We start from the raw sequence: 16,109 nt of genomic DNA, 5'->3' as shown, positions 1-16,109 counted from the left end.
TCTGAATTCATGTAAAGTACATTAATGGATTCTGTACATTCATCCAAAAAATGTGTTTGACATTTCATAAATCTGGAGTTTAAACAGGAGTTTTAAAAAATCCAATATGCTGGATTCAGAGAAAGTCTCATTGATCCATTTGAACTGTAGAGAGGGAAGCAAAACATGACGGAGCGGAACGTCTGGGCTGAAACATGGCGCTCCGCAAGCCACGGGGGGGAGAAATAAATTGCCGTTTAGCCACAGGTAAGCTAATTAGCCCCTCGCCGACCTTTAAAGTTCAGACTCACGATACATGTTCGCCAGTGAGCTCGTCTGACCTTCTGCGACCTTTGATGCCTCGGCCATCGATAAATGTGAAATGAAATCAGTGCCAGTTACATTTGTGGCTCTCAATGTCCAGCGCTCGCACACACACACACACACACACGCACACGCACACACACACACACACACACACACGTCTCACCTGTACTGGCAGTTGGCCTGGTAATAGCGAAGCTGCTCAGCACGATGTGTGTCGTTCGAGGAATGATGGAGACTTCTCTCCTGTGGAAGAAGAAGGAGAAGAAGAAACGTCCTTTAGACATTTGACTGGTTCTTTAAACGTTTTACATCCGTTCAGACCAGAGAGCGTTCGACTCTGCAGCGGATTTCACTGAACCGGAGACGAGGGGGAACCAGCCGGCGAAAGGAGAATTAGCCGCTCAGTTAGTGCATGAAATGTGAGAAGCAAATCAAAAGGCAGAAAGGTTTTGGCAATGTTCTTCCAAAGACCTTAGTGTTTCTCTGTTTTTCAAAAGCACCTAGAGAAAGTAAGTGTGTCCGTCAAAAGGGTCAGGACAGTGAAATGGCAGCTCACAAACCAACAGGTGACGTAGTGGTGGATTGCCAATGGATTAAAAAGGCAAAGTATTGAGACAAAATATAAATATAAATACATAAATATTAATTTGGGCCTTTTTCATAGTTCTATTATTTGCTTTTACCGCTACTGTACTTGCTCTGTGATCATTTACTGTCGATGAGGAGTCAGTGATTTGATTCAATGTACTAAATGGGAATTTGTTCGTATAAACATAGTAACATGTTAGATAAGTCAAGATTATGTCACATAGTGCTTCACAATAAAAGAATCAAAAAAACATGATAAAAATGGCAAAAGTTAGATGTAGGTGTGAAATAGCAGCTGCATCTGTGTCCGCAGCCGTCGCACGCTGTGAAAGACGGACGGAAATACGCCACACAACACAAACCGGCGAGTTACGATCATGAACCCAAGAGAAAACCAGAGGCACAAGTTAAGACGTTGAACTGCGAGAAGAGAAAAAAGCAAACAAATAAGCGAAAAGGAGGAAAAATGAAAGGGTTGATTTTGTGAAAAGACCCGTCGTGCACAGTAGGAAATAGAAACACGTTAGTTCGATGCAGTGGAGATGAACAGGAAGTCGTCAGAGAGGCTGGACGAGGAAGAGGAGCAGGGTGCGGAGGAGGAAGAAGCGCTTGTTTCCCCCTCCAGCTCCGCAGGCGGTCGGAGGTTACTCACTGTCAGAGGCCTTATCACCTAAGAAGGGCTCCTGCTCCATCATGTCCATGGGGATTTTAATGCTGGGAACATTGTCACTGTACGGATAGTCAGACTGCGGGAGAGAGGAAACACGTCAGCGTCCCGGGACCAGTGCGTGGGCGGAGACACCGGTCGCACGCGCGAGTTGCCCCGCCGCGGCGCCACACTTACGTCTTCGCCGTCGCTGTCGATGCTGCCGCGCTTCTTCTTCTTCTTCTTCTCGTCCTCCTTCTTCTTCTTGTCCTTCTCCGGGATGACGTCGTCCAGGAAGCCGAGCTCGTGCTGCGAGAACATGTAGTCCATCGCCTTGCGGACGGCGACCAGGGCGAGGATCTGCGGGCGGGAGGGACGAGAGTCAGAGCGGAGTTTCTCCTTCCTCGTGTCCATAATTTAATACTTTTACTATGCTTAGGATATTTTCAGGTATACCTTCTGTGTGACAGGTGTCTGGTATTGCATTTGTTGTTGTGCAGTTACAGTTACAGACACGGACATGCACCACATTGTGACCTACTGTAAAATCCATGAAAACACTTAATTTAGAAACATTTTTGTGGATTTGGGATTTCTTAAAGTAATTTATTCATGAAGCTTTGAAAAACAAATCTGTATTTTATATATATATATATATATATATATATAAATATATTTTATCCGCTAAAAATATATGTTGTTGGTGTGCGGTTCTTGTTTTGATAAAAACTGACTTTAAACGTAAATATATCACAAAATACCCTGTTTATTAATAATTGGAATATTCGCATTTTTTAAAATTTTGAATAGCGATGAATAAAAATTTCCACTTTCGCCCAGCACAGCATTAAATAAATATCAATTACTGACGATGAGTTATTCTTTAAATTCCTGCCCAGCCGACAATAACAGTAACTCAAAGTGTAATTTAAAACATAATAAAACATGTCCGTCGTCACTGGTTTATGACTCATACAGACGATCCTCTGAATATGAATGATGAGTGTCGTTTACTGACAGTCATAATTTAGTCATAATTCACGAGAGGCTGCTTTTATCTGTGGTTGCTCATAATCATGTTCAAAAAAATTGGATTTTAGGGAATAAAATCCTAAACCTTATATATCGAGAGTTGTTGAAAATACATTTTTACAAAACTCTGGCCTCTGGGAACGTGGCGAGCGTCGCTAATGATTGCTGCCACTGCTCAGTCCCAGAATCAAACGGACGGGATCCCGGCGACCCGTGGAAGACGATCCCACGCAGCGATCGGCCGCTCACCATGACGGGGAACACGATGGCGGCCACCGTGGACTTGAGGATCCAGAGCAGCGCCAGGCAGAGCACCTGGATGAAGGTGAAGAGGTGAACCTTCCTGAGGGGGACGTGGCGCAGGTACACCAGGTCCGGCTGGTGCTTCGCTGGCATCAGGAGCAGCTTGAGGCGATCCATGAACTGCAGACGGACAGAGGGGCGGACACTCGTTTCTATGGATACGCCGCTTTCCGGTCATGAAGGCGATTCAGATTACGGAGCTCAAGTTTAATCTGCAGATAACACTTTTTGGTTTTTGTTTATTAATTCTCACCTCCTGTGAAGCACATTTGTTCTTCTCTTGTACTGGCTTCGTTCTCTTTGCTCCACATAACTCAAATCAATTTATTAAAAATAATAATAATAATAATAGTGTTGTACCTGCACTCCATTTAGCGAGGCGACCCCCATGTACAGGAAGACTCCGTACAGCACGGGCATGGGGATGAACTGGGAAGAAATGGACATGTCACGTGAACTTTATAACTTTACAACACAAAACAAACACAAAACTGCGATTTACTTTCCATCTGAAATATGTCGCTTTCACTGAGCAGCACAAAACATAACGAGCATTTCATTTAGTACAACAAAGAAGATGTACATTGTACAATGTGACTCAGCCGGAACAAAGTGCTGGTCACTCCTTCACGAGGAAATCCTTTTGAAGACATTAATTGATGCAAACAAATGATTTTATAATGCGACAGGTTTTGTTTTTTTTAGTAGCTGTACAGTAAATATTAGGAATCCGGTAACTCGGTCCACATTGAGAACCTGGAGAGACTCAGTGTCATTACATAGTAGAAATGTCTGATGAATTACCTTTAGAATGGGAGACATGAACACCGACAGTCCTGTCAGGATGAACACGAACACACCGGTGACCCGCTGCTCTCTGCACCAGGAGACACAGACACTTGTATCGTTCCAGGACGTGACGACTCCGATCACAGAAACAATCGGGGGCCACAAACATTTGGTGCTGATCATTTTGAATCTACATCTCAGCTCATCCAAAGACGAACGCAACATTTCTCAGGAGTTCAAAGTGAGTTCAGGTGTTTTTTGTTTATTTCCACCGTCTGGTTTTGCGAGACAAGAGCTTGTTGGTTCAGCTCACAGCTGACGCCTCGGGAGGGAAATGGGCGAAAACAGAATAACATTTGAATGTGGTCAACGGTGCAATTTAAACTCAAGGGGACGAGAAAAAGGGAAACTTTTTCTTCCGTTCAATCTTTGGACTGACTTATTACGTCCTCTTCCTTAAAGGGGCAGCGCGTAGGCTTTAGGAGCATCTATCCGTAGAAATGAAATGTGCTGTACTGTTTCCACGGTGGCCCAGAGCGGACAAACCAAACGCCGGCTCCGGTGAGGAACTCTTGTCATTTTGACGTCACCGTCCGAAGTACCGCACGTTCTCCTCCACGCCTGGAAGGCGACGTGGAGGCGAGCGGGTGACCCGGCTGTTTGCTTCTCAATCCGACACACTGAACCATTATCTGTGTGTTATGCAATACTGGTGACAAAGTGTCTTGTTACCAGTATTTGTCACTGTGTGTGTATCGCGTGGATCCAGATGCGGCTGACAAATTGAAAACAATCCATAAATACAATAATTCTCGGCGTGTAAACACTGCGGCGGCGGCGTTACCTCACACCCAGGAACTTTGGCTGCTCCCCGGGGGCCGACGTCTCCGTCTCCATCTTCAGACTGTCGATGTGGGCGATGGAGATGACGGTGGCCGCCACGTACCACGGCAGACCCATGAAGGAGCAGACGATCAGCAGGACCGCCACCCAGAACAGATCCAGATGGTACCCCGCCCCTTTCTGGTACGGGGGGAAAACAGGTCAAAGGTCAAAGGTCGTGTTGGTTCAGGCGAGGAAGTGTAGTGGAGACACAGGAAGAGTTCAATCCCTGTACGCAGCTCAATGGGGTTGGATCATACACTGTAATACTGTATATGGTATTATATTTTGTACATACCTATTGCTTTTTTATATTCTGCTGCTGTAACACCAAAATTTCACGAATAAACTTATCTTATATTCTGAAACAATTGGCGAGATTTCGTGGAGACTTGTGTACATCTGGGGGGGACGCAGCGCGAGCCTCCCGCGGCTTTTTCCAAACAAACGCGATTCTTCTTCCGTGGATCATTTCAAACACTTTTGCGTCTGACGCCGCGTTTACACAGAGAGTTCTCCTGGCGTCTGACGGAACAGATGCGCCGCCTGTGACGTCGGCAAACGCAGAGAAAAGGGCCGACATCCAAAACAGAGGCGATTCATTCTAAAGTGTGAAATGTGTTGAAATAGCCACCGGGGGCAGCGGAGAGGTTAGAATAACACGGCCAATAAACAGATGGCGCGGATTTGATGGTGTGGTAAAACCCCCGTGGAGTTCTGTTTCTTCCCCTGGCTGTAATATCACGATGAACACTGTACAGCCGGAGAGCGATTCACGAGTTCCCTTCACGGGGTCGAGGAGTCACATCGCTGCAGTCAGGAAAAAAAAATGGGGAAATCATTTCAAGTCGCTGCTCTGCTGAGGCGAACTGTGCCCAGGCACCGACATGAAACATCTCTCACCCCCGTGAGAAGAATGACGGCCATTTTTAAACCACAGTGTGAAGGTACAGGCCGGCGTCCCGCAGCCTGCAGCCGGTTGCCAGGGAACGCAACGACAGTCCCGGGTTGTCCTGGGGCGAGAGGAAACAGGAAGACACGACCCTCCCGGCGCCTCACTCATGAGTACCTTGAGCATGTGCTCCTTCCTGTTGACGATCACGGCGGTGATCTGCTGGTCCATGAAGATCAGGATGGTGACGAGCAGCGCCGGAAGAGCCGCCGCCATGTAGACCCAGTAGGGGTTCCCTCCGAACGGGGGCACGAACCAGCCCCTCTTCGAACTCGTTGGCTGCGAGAGGGAAATAAACAGATCCTTCAACACATCAGGTCCACCGGGACAACAGTGGCATCTATGATAACGTAATCAGATTACAAAGAATAGGTAACTATAATCAGACCGGATAACAGTTGAAAAACATATGTACAATGTTAAGTTACATTTCCATAATGTCTTTAAAATATGTCAATGTTGATAATGTTAATAAACCAGCATGTGTTTGTAATTCTCATTTGATTTCTAAATGCTGAATGTTCCACTGGACAACAACAATATATTACTTGTGTACATTTCTACTCTCAGGTTGACAGTTTTGTTGTTTTATTTTATGTTTTTATGATTTATAGATAATGACAGTATTCATTCCTTTTTTTTTATTTGTCCTCTTACACGAGTCTTGTAACAAGAGTAATAGTTGTACTAATTTTTGTTGGTTTTGTAAATGTTGAATATGCAAAATGCATTTTATTTGCATTGAAAATGTTTTCGATGTTTAAAGGGATTCGAAAGAAAGTTTGTGGAACTCAAAATTTTGTGGTGGCGTCCATTTTTTTCAATGTTTAATTTGAAAGTAATCTAAAAGTATTCAGATTAGATTCGATATTTTTGTTATCCAATGGATTTACATTACTGATTACAAAAAATTTGCATGGATTTGTATTCAGAGTGATCTGACCCAACCCGGGCTCTTCACACAGACAGATATTATTCTCTGAAGGATCTCACCTTGAACTCAGTTGGCACAATAAGTTTGGGAGTATCGACTCCTACGAGCATGTCGACTCCGCAGAAGATGAGGATGGCCAGGATGATGGCAAAGTCACTGATGAGTTTCCTCACCTGGGGGGGGGGGGGGGGGGGGGGGGGGGGGAGTGAACGGCAGCTCTGAAGCAGCTGGAAAACATTTAGACAAAAGCTCATTGATTCAGAGGTGACTTGTTGCGACTCACGGTGGTGGGGAAGAACGGGCTGCTCTTGAACTTCTTCAGGCCCATGGAGCAGGTGTAGGTGCCGAAGAACAGGATGAAGGACATGAGGGCGATGTCGGGCACGAAGTCGCAGGCCTTCCCCACCAGCTCGCCGTTGTACTTCAGGCACTCCGTCTTGGTGAGGGACGACCACGTGGCGTTCATCGGCTGCGACGGAGGGAAACCAGAGGGGCGCGATGGTTGTAGAGCAACAGTTCATACGGATTCACACAGCGGAAGTTCTGTCATTCAACTACCCTCGTACCAAAGCATCTGCTTATCTCGTCAGACTGTTGCTCGTCGCACCGTTCAAACACAACACCACTGTCTCTCTGAGTCTTTGTCTCGCCACTGGCGGTCGCTGTGAGACTCGTGACCCATGAAACAGGACGTCTAGTTAAAGAATTCCAGGAGCGTCGAGACCAAAGTCCGTCCGTCTGAACCGAGGAAACATTGACAGTTGACGGCGGTTCACAGTCATTAAAGCTGCCGTCGAGGCTGCGTACGGCGTTTTACCGTGTTCTTATTCATTTTTTCAGGACAAATAACAATAGAAAAGTGAAAAATGTTCGAACTAGGTTGGAATGATAAAATCCATCCAAGTCCTGTGACCGAACGAGCGGGTGACAAAGCTACACCATTGGTCAGCCGGCCCCCTGCTGGGACTCCCCATTGGCTGTTGCTCTGTCAAATAGGATTTGGTTCGCACAGTTAACACGACACCGAGAACCGTTCGCCTGTCGCAGGAACACGCTCGGCCGAAGCAGAAACCATCGTTCTTCAGGTTCAGATGACGGCAGCAGGAGAGACACTCGACCGGCGGGATCTCAGAACCCGACTACGACCAGAACCACGACTTTATGTCTTGCAAACACGTACCAGATCAGTGTTGTTCCAGATCCAGACCGACGTCCCGTCTAGAGGATCCCCGGTGAGGTCTGTGCTGTTCTCTGCAACAACACCAAGTGTTAACACGTATTCATTTCATGATGCAGTACGCAATGAGGAAGGGGGAGCAGCTTGTTCATTTAAACTTTAGTCCAGGTTTCACGAATAGCAAAATACTCAGGGCTGCAAACAGTTCATGTTATTAGTGATGGACTACTAAGTTAGTCGCCGACTATTGATCGATTCAAATTTCAATCGGTTCAAGTAGTTTTTATGGGGGAAAAAAGTCAAACTTCTCTGATTTCAGCTTCTTCAATGTGAATATTTTCTGGTTTCTTTGCTCCTCTATGACTTTGACGGTTTATGAACCAAACAACTCATCGATTAATCGAGAAAAATAATCGTTAGTTGCAGCCCTACTCATACTAATATACTAATCTTTTGCCACGTTAGCACCACATCATCATAATTATCAGGGAGAAACTGTCTAATAAAGAGAGAACCACACGGACTTGGTGCAAAATGCCTCTTTTGTCGTGGAGGAGGAACTGGCTGGTAATATTTCTTATGATGACATTATTCTTGAAATATTACGACCATGTTCTAATTAAATCACAACTTAACTTTCAAAATATACAGTTTTTTTCTCATTACGAATTACTTAATCTCAAAATCCCAGATTTATTATCTTGTCCTCCATATTAAAAAGATCCTCTCATGAACGGTGATGGTCGTTGGCAAAATGGGGTAAATCAGATTCCGTGTCTGGGCCAGCGGGTTCCGACTCACCGAGGACGGCGGGCGCCATGCAGAGGCAGTCGTACTGCGTGACGTGCTCCGTCCTGAACTCGTCGTTGATGGGGTAGTGGTGCGCGAGCTTCAGCATCTTCTTGATGGCGTCGTAGATGAAGATGAAGCTGATGAGGCAGGAGAAGCCCTCCTCGGTGAAGCGCGTGAAGTACTGCACCAGGAAGCTGGCGTCGGTCGCCACCAGCACCAGGCAGAAGAACGCCGACCACAGGCCGATCCACAGACGGAACTCCAGGTAGTCGAAGGCGTTGTCCCTGCGTCGGGGAACTCAGATGAGTTACGACGTTTTGACCCCCAGAATAAACATGAGATACATTTTCTACTCTCGCATCAATGCTCACATGAGCAGCTGCGTTTAAGTCATTTTATCTTCTTCAAACATTACAATCAAATCTCACAATATTAGTGCATTTTTTTCTCTATTTATTGATAAAATACATCTCAAATTGTTTTTCTTTTAACACCTCAAAGTCGTCTGATCAAGGAAAACACACCTCTCAGTGATTTTAATCAGTTAATTTGGTCTAAATCTGAAAAAGAAATATTGATGACAAGAAGGTTCAGACATATTTGAATGTGCGCCAACCAAAGTTGTGTTCGATCCACGATCTGATCAATGTATCGCAGCGGAGAACGGACCTGCTGAAGTTGAAGAGCAGCCGTTCGAACACCAGAACCGGACCGGTGCTGCTGAGGATGGTGAGCGGCTGGCCGGCCAGCAGACAGAAGACGCCGCCAGTGATCGCCGTGCCCAGGAAACTCTCCAACACGCCCTGAACACACACACACACACACACACACACACACACACACACACACACACACACACACACACACACACACACACACACACACACACACACACACACACACACACACACACACACGAACACACAACACACACAACACAGAATTTTATTGACGGCATCAACGGTTTCGACAAAACACCGACGGAGGTCAGAACTCGTCAGTCCCCTCACCTGCATGTTTTCCGTGGCGTCGCCCAGCAGCCCGCCGAAGGTGATGGCGTTCGTCACGGTGCCCAGGTAGATGAACAAAATGGCCGACAGGGCCTGGATGTGAATGGCGTCGGTGAAGTCGCTGACGAAGAAAGGCGCCTTCCTCTTGATGTCGAGTATGAGGCCGCCACAAAACCTGAGGAGAGCAACGTGAAAGGTGTACGTACATAAGCACTTCTGCATTTTAGAAAGACGGCTCATCATTCGCCTGCATTTAACACGTAACAGCGGCTTTTAACTTTTCCACTTTTAGTGTTTAAAAGGTGATGCAACATTTTCATGACCACCTTTAGGTTGCTATGGAAACGAATATCCATCCCCCTAAAAAACACAACCCATAACACTTCTTTTGGGAGTGAATGACCACATGGACAGCAGGTTCCTGGTTGCTCTCCCCTCCTCCCTCCCCACGTTTCCTGTCTCTCTCTAAATATGAAGGCAAACTAATGTATATTCAAAAATGACACTTGTTGAATGATTCTCATACCTTCCAGTTTTCTTCAGCTCGTCCCCCACAGCGTGTCCCCCTCCTCCGTGGCCTCCGTCGTGGGGCATGTCTCCGTTCATCTGGGAGTCCCCGCCGGCGTACATGTTTTTCCTGAGACACACGACAACAACATCATCTTCATCATCATCATCAGACCGGAAGGTTAAAGATAAAAGACGAAGACAGAAGAAGATGTACTGTATTTACACTGCCAGGAAAATATGACATGGTCTCTACGTGTGCTGTCAGACGACTATAGTGATGATGATGATGATGATGATGATGATGATGATGTGTTTCAACACGTGTCGGAGGAAACAGTCTTTCATAATCGAACACACTTGCTGCGTTCACCTGGACTCCAGTGATGTTTCTGAAACATTATGTTTCTACTGAACAGTAATAAATGAATAAAACACTCTTTTATCGTCTCATCTCTCAGTTCTTAAACATCCACTTGTCGCAGATTATTTGCGTTTCTACCGCGGCGACGCTCCGGACAGTTTCACCGACGTTGCCTCTCGGACTCGGCTCCACTTCACCCGTCACCGGCAGTGACTCTGACTCTACAACATACAGTACACGCGCTGGTTAAATGTGCCGTGTCAGATGTAGTGTCAGCTCATGCATGTGTGTGTCTTTACGCAGGGTTGCTTTTGTGTGTGTGTGTGTGTGTGTGTGTGTGTGAGAACAGGTTTAATAAGTGACTGACTCCCTGTTAAATCATTGAACACTTGCGGTTTCAGATAAGTTCACAACCAGGAAATCTCCCGGTGGTTTTTCAAAATGCCTGCTGGTTCTGTTAACCATCTAGAGCTCGTCACATTCCTCAATTCCTATCTGCCATGTGGAGCATTTCAATAATCCATTATTTCATTTTCATATTGATGAACAACTTTTAGTATTTTCATAAAGCAATCGCACTTTTAGCTCAACGCAAGTGAACGTCTGAACTGAACCAAACTTCCTTCAGGGTTATTAAAGTTCGACACGGTCGACAATGTTCTTCACATATTTCCCCTGAAGGAAGAAACAAAGTAAGGAGGCGAATGAGTCGCCGCTGATACATTTCAACGACTTTCTGTTCTGAACTCGCCAAACGCTTTCATTCGGCCGTCACTCTCGGAGCTGTAGACATGCGGTGGAAATCTCCCTATCGCATGTCATGTGACGTGTGAAGACGGACCTTTTGTCGGAGGAGGGGAGGGACTTGGGCGGCTCTATCCTGATGGTCGGGTCCCACTCGCCGGGCGGAAGCACGATCACCTCGTCCAGGAACTCGTCGATGCCGGCCAGCAGGTCCTGCCGGTCCTTGGCCTTGTACGCAATGTCGTGGAAGATCTGAGCGGACGAGAGACGGGACGTCCCGAGTGTGAGAGGGTCACGCTCCACCTACACGCCACACGTCAACAACTACAAGCACCACGTCCGTGCGTTTAAAGGCGCCGACGTACTGCAAAGAACATTCGACCAAATAGAAAAGAAAGATAATCTGTTCGCACTGTGAAGCTCTGAGGTGTCAAACTCTGCAGTAGGAGTTTCTCTAATGAGCTACTGATCACCTACAACTTTTGTTATCATTTATTAACTATTTAACTGTTCAAAATATTTGAAATACTCAATCCTCTCATAATCTATAGGACCAAGTTGACCTATATAATTTTTTTAATCTGTCAGTGATTGCTAAGATGCCGTAATTAAACCTTTATGATAAAAAATGTAATTGAGGTTTATATTTAAGTTTAAACATGAAGTTGATCATAAATAACTATAAATGAATAAAAAGAAAACACAAACACAACCAAATATATATAGAACTTGAATTAAGGAAATCAAACTTATATATATTTTATATTCGGAGTCAAAACAGATGAATAAAAAAATAAAAAAATACTATCCATTTCTTTCCCATAGGCGAAAAAGAACTATGCCAGATTTTTTTACGACGTGAACTGAGATATTACGATATAAGTAAGTGTGTATTAATGCATGAGTCCCACCTCGTCGGACATCAGCGTGGCGATGGCTCTGCCGATCTCATGGTACGACTTGCCTTTGCCTTTGGGTCCCAGCAAGATGAATAAGAACCTGCAGATGAAAACAACAGTTATATGAAAATTCCATATTAGAAGCCATGGAGAGTGATAATGGATAATGAGCAGAGATCTTTATAGCAGGCACTAACATCCAGATTAAATATCTGCCTTTTTTTCCATATTCATATTCAGAAATCATCTGTAATTGATAATGAAATGAGAAAATCAGAGAAAATAAAAAAAAACCAGCAGATTTAATTGAGATGAATATTCAGTTTAGTTTTCTTAAACTTGTTTTTTTCCATCAAAATGTTGTTTAGTTTGTCCACCTTCATCTATTTAACATCTCAACAGAAAAAACAGTTGTGTAATTTTCATATTTCTAAGCTGGAGACGTTACTGCACCCGAGCACGCAGACGTCTTCTCTGCAGATGCAGTTAAATCACCGCCGATCCAAATACCTCAACAACTGTTCCTGCGAGCTTTATTATAACAATAAAAAACCCTTACAGGGCGTTATTTACAGTGAGCGTGGACATAACGGTGATGCATTTTAGACACGAGAAATTCCTTCGGGGGGCCTCTGTTTTTTATTTATATACAACGTTCACTAGTTCAGCTTGAAAAGAAAAGTTTCCTCCGAGAAAATCGCTCGACGGCTCCTTGGTTACGACGACGCGACACTGAACTCACTCACTCATCAGGAACCAGAGCTCAGACAATAATAATAAGTGTTACCAATAAACTGTGGTACTATGAAAATACACTTGAGTAGCTCATAACATTCATACTTTTCATAGCGTCAGTAATAATATGTTTAACTTACAATATCATGCAATTCACTTTGTTCTTTTTTTTGCCTATTAATAATAATAATAATATAATAATATAATAATATTACTTTTTTTTATTGTGTCCACTCCCTGTCTATTTTTATATGTTTTGAAGTGTGTGTTTTTCCAGATTTCTGTCAGTGTCATAAAACCGTAACCCAAACAAAGACATCTCCGACTGTCTCCGTGGAAACGCCGGGGCCGACGCCTCCTCCCCACATTAAACATTCCTCTCTCATACTGACGGACTGGGAGTCCGTGAATCTCGGCCACCTTGTGGGAACGGGAACCTCCGTCAGCGCTCCCAGCATCACGGCCTGCTGCAGGCGGACGAACGCCACGAAGGGCGCGTCCAGGAAGTCCACCTCCCCCACCAGCACGTTGGAGGCCTCGGCGTCTCTCGGCAACTTCTTCATGAACTTGTTCCTCAGCTGCACAAGGGGGCGAGAACGGAGGAGACGTTAAATGTTAGGTTCACACCAGCGAGGCGTTCCCCCTGCAGCGCGCGCCAGATTAAACGACCTATATCAAACAGGACAGTGCCCAGCTCGGCCTTAAATACCAAACCGGGAGGCTCCCGTCGTAAACAAGTCATGAACGAGTCGTGAGGCGACGTGCGTATTTCTTTCTGTCGCGACGATGCCGAGGCGTTTGGAGACGGAGGTCGGGAACCTGCTGAGATCCACAGGTGGAACGTTCGACCCTCAGAGGACGCTGAGGTCCGACGGTCGCGTCTCTGAGTAACTGTTGGTCGGAACTTTGTCTCGATTCTCATTAACGTGTCCGTCCCTGCGCTGCGGGTCGACGAGCTCACGGGGTTCGTCTAAAGAATTCCAGCGACTGCGTTTTCATCTGCTGCTCTCGGACGCCGCGGACTCATGTCGACGGTCCTGAGCCTCTGAGCTACGCGTTCACAGTCGCGCGGGTTCCGTTTCTGGATGTGGAAAAATGAACAGAAATAAATCTTGGGTGTGTAAATGTTTTCTTAGATTTCAGCGTCGCGCTGGAAGACGCGGTGGAACTGAAGGTTGTGACAATCGCTGGAGATCGTGTGTTTGCAGATGGAATCGAGGCCGAGAAGACGGAAGCGACTGAGCAACAAAGTGACACCGGAACTGATCTGAATGGACAAAAACACAACACTGTCCAGAGGGAATCGTCTACGACTTGGCTGCTCACGCGGTACGTGTGAATCGCCCGGCGTCGACCCCCTCGACCGCCGTCGACCCCCCCGACCGCCGTCACCCCCTCGACCGCCGTCGACCCCCCGACCGCCGTCGACCCCTCGACTGCCGTTGTTGCCAGTCGTGATCTACACTCCCTACGTTATTCCAACTTGGCTTTATTAATAGCCACATTTTGTAGCCAAGCCTCGCAGACACTAAATGTCCAATACACATTATCATTTATGATATTACCAACCAAAAATAAAAATAAAAATCATTTTTTCAATCAAAAAGGCCTAGAACCATCCCAGTTCATGTCCGTTCACACCTCGGGCTGAACGACTAAGTCCATTTCACTTTATCGGACGCTTTCACAATCACCCTGCCTTCGTCAGATCTTCCACTCGATTAAATGCGACGGCCGACGTCGGTTAGCAGCAGAATGAGATCATTAATAAATACACCTTCAAAGACCGTGAGTCGTAAAACACGTAGATAAGATTATGGCGTGGAACTGCTGCGTCAAAGATTAACTTCAAAACAGCTGAGAGCAGAAAACATTTACTCGCGCACGGAGACAAAGCTCTGGATGATTCAACTGAACCGGGGGGAAATGTCCAAAGAAAAACTGGGCCCCTGGAACGTCCTGGACCATGTAGAAGGAAATGAATCGCGTGGCCATAAAAGCCGCCATCGAAGTTCCGAGATACCGAACTGAGTACGAGGAGCGGAACGTGTCACCGGGGACTTTTTGAAGCCGCGCCAGGGTTTTAAATTGGATCAGATCACACGTTTCCCTCCGACCGGAGCGAAGGCTGTTGGTTAACAACACAGTCGACAGGATGAACAGGCTGAAGAAGAAAGAGGAGAAAGTCTCAGGGCAGCTTTGTCTCTTTGAGATTCATGTAGTTCACAAACAAGATGAAATCATAATCGAGTTGTTTTAAAAGCACAGAAGAGCAGAAGGGAAGCCGGGCGACCTGTATGCCGCCCGTCGTCGTCGTCATCATCATCATCATTCCCCTCCGTCCACGCCCACATCAGCCTCTGAGAAGACGTGACCACAGCTCACATCCAATCAGAGGCCAGTCAGCCGCCCTTGGCAGAGAGTTCGTCCGCGAGCGATTCGAGTCGCGAGGTTAAACCGAACACCGCGACCTGTGTCCGATCAGCGCTCATCCACATGCAGCACATGACCCGCTCCTCCACCTCCGCCTTCACGTCCATTCTCAACTGGCAAAATAACTAAACGTCCGATTGGTTCCACCGCGCCTCTTGGGGCCTCGCGCGCAATTTCTCATCTCTGTTATCGAGCGATAAGACACTGGCGGTGTTGCACTTTGCAAAATGCAATAAAAAAAAAAGAGGGGACTTGAGCCAAGGTATGGATGGATGGATATATATATATTTATATATATAGAAAGAGATAGATCGATAGATCGATAGGTAGATAGAAAGATATAGAGAGATAGATCGATAGATAGAAAGATTAGATAGATAAAGATATATATGTATATGAATATATATAGAGAGAGAAAGAGATAAATAGATAGATAGATAGATATAGATAGATAGATAGAGAAGTAGATAGATAGAAAGATAGATAGAGAAGTAAATAGATAGATAGAGAAGTAGATAGATAGATAGAGAAGTAGATAGATAGATATATAGATAGAGAAGTAAATAGATAGATAGAGAAGTAAATAGATAGATAGATAGATAGAGAAGTAAATAGATAGATAGAGAAGTAAATAGATAGATAGATAGATAGAGAAGTAAATAGATAGATAGAGAAGTAGATAGATAGATAGATAGATAGAGAAGTAAATAGATAGATAGAGAAGTAAATAGATAGATAGATAGATAGGTAGATAGAGAAGTAAATAGATAGATAGAGAAGTAAATAGATAGATAGATAGATAGATAGATAGGTAGATAGAGAAGTAAATAGATAGATAGAGAAGTAAATAGATAGATAGATAGATAGAGAAGTAAATAGATAGATAGAGAAGTAGATAGATAGATAGATAGATAGAGAAGTAAATAGATAGATAGAGAAGTAAATAGATAGATAGATAGATAGATAGGTAGATAGAAAGATAGATAGATAGAAAGATATAGATTGCTAAGTGGACC

At 45.2% G+C, this 16,109-nt stretch overlaps 1 protein-coding gene across 7 annotated transcripts in view; it reads right to left on the bottom strand.

Moving 5' to 3' along the window:
• The window catches only part of slc4a4a (solute carrier family 4 member 4a), a 50,729-nt gene that overhangs the window by 2,424 nt on the left and 32,196 nt on the right, over positions 1-16,109 (bottom strand). For 3 of the 7 annotated variants that reach the window (XM_035639872.2, XM_035639875.2, XM_035639876.2), the window contains 18 exons: positions 13,081-13,238; positions 11,938-12,025; positions 11,124-11,278; positions 9,938-10,048; positions 9,412-9,586; positions 9,071-9,204; positions 8,411-8,685; positions 7,613-7,683; positions 6,716-6,901; positions 6,492-6,605; positions 5,616-5,777; positions 4,509-4,687; positions 3,680-3,752; positions 3,236-3,304; positions 2,822-2,995; positions 1,739-1,900; positions 1,547-1,640; positions 470-549 (listed from right to left, as the gene is read on the bottom strand). In XM_035639872.2, coding sequence (XP_035495765.1) covers positions 506-549; positions 1,547-1,640; positions 1,739-1,900; positions 2,822-2,995; positions 3,236-3,304; positions 3,680-3,752; positions 4,509-4,687; positions 5,616-5,777; positions 6,492-6,605; positions 6,716-6,901; positions 7,613-7,683; positions 8,411-8,685; positions 9,071-9,204; positions 9,412-9,586; positions 9,938-10,048; positions 11,124-11,278; positions 11,938-12,025; positions 13,081-13,238 — 2,424 coding nt within the window. In that variant the 3' untranslated portion in view covers positions 470-505. The remainder of the gene's footprint in view (positions 1-469; positions 550-1,546; positions 1,641-1,738; positions 1,901-2,821; positions 2,996-3,235; positions 3,305-3,679; positions 3,753-4,508; positions 4,688-5,615; positions 5,778-6,491; positions 6,606-6,715; positions 6,902-7,612; positions 7,684-8,410; positions 8,686-9,070; positions 9,205-9,411; positions 9,587-9,937; positions 10,049-11,123; positions 11,279-11,937; positions 12,026-13,080; positions 13,239-16,109) is intronic. The other 4 variants (XM_035639869.2, XM_035639873.2, XM_035639874.2 and 1 more) reach the window with 2 other exon arrangements.

The sequence above is a fragment of the Scophthalmus maximus genome, chromosome 19 (genome assembly GCF_022379125.1).
Source record: "Scophthalmus maximus strain ysfricsl-2021 chromosome 19, ASM2237912v1, whole genome shotgun sequence".
Taxonomy (NCBI): Eukaryota; Metazoa; Chordata; class Actinopteri; order Pleuronectiformes; family Scophthalmidae; genus Scophthalmus; species Scophthalmus maximus.
Note: the sequence above shows the minus strand (reverse complement) of the source record. Positions and strands in the feature narration are given on the sequence as shown.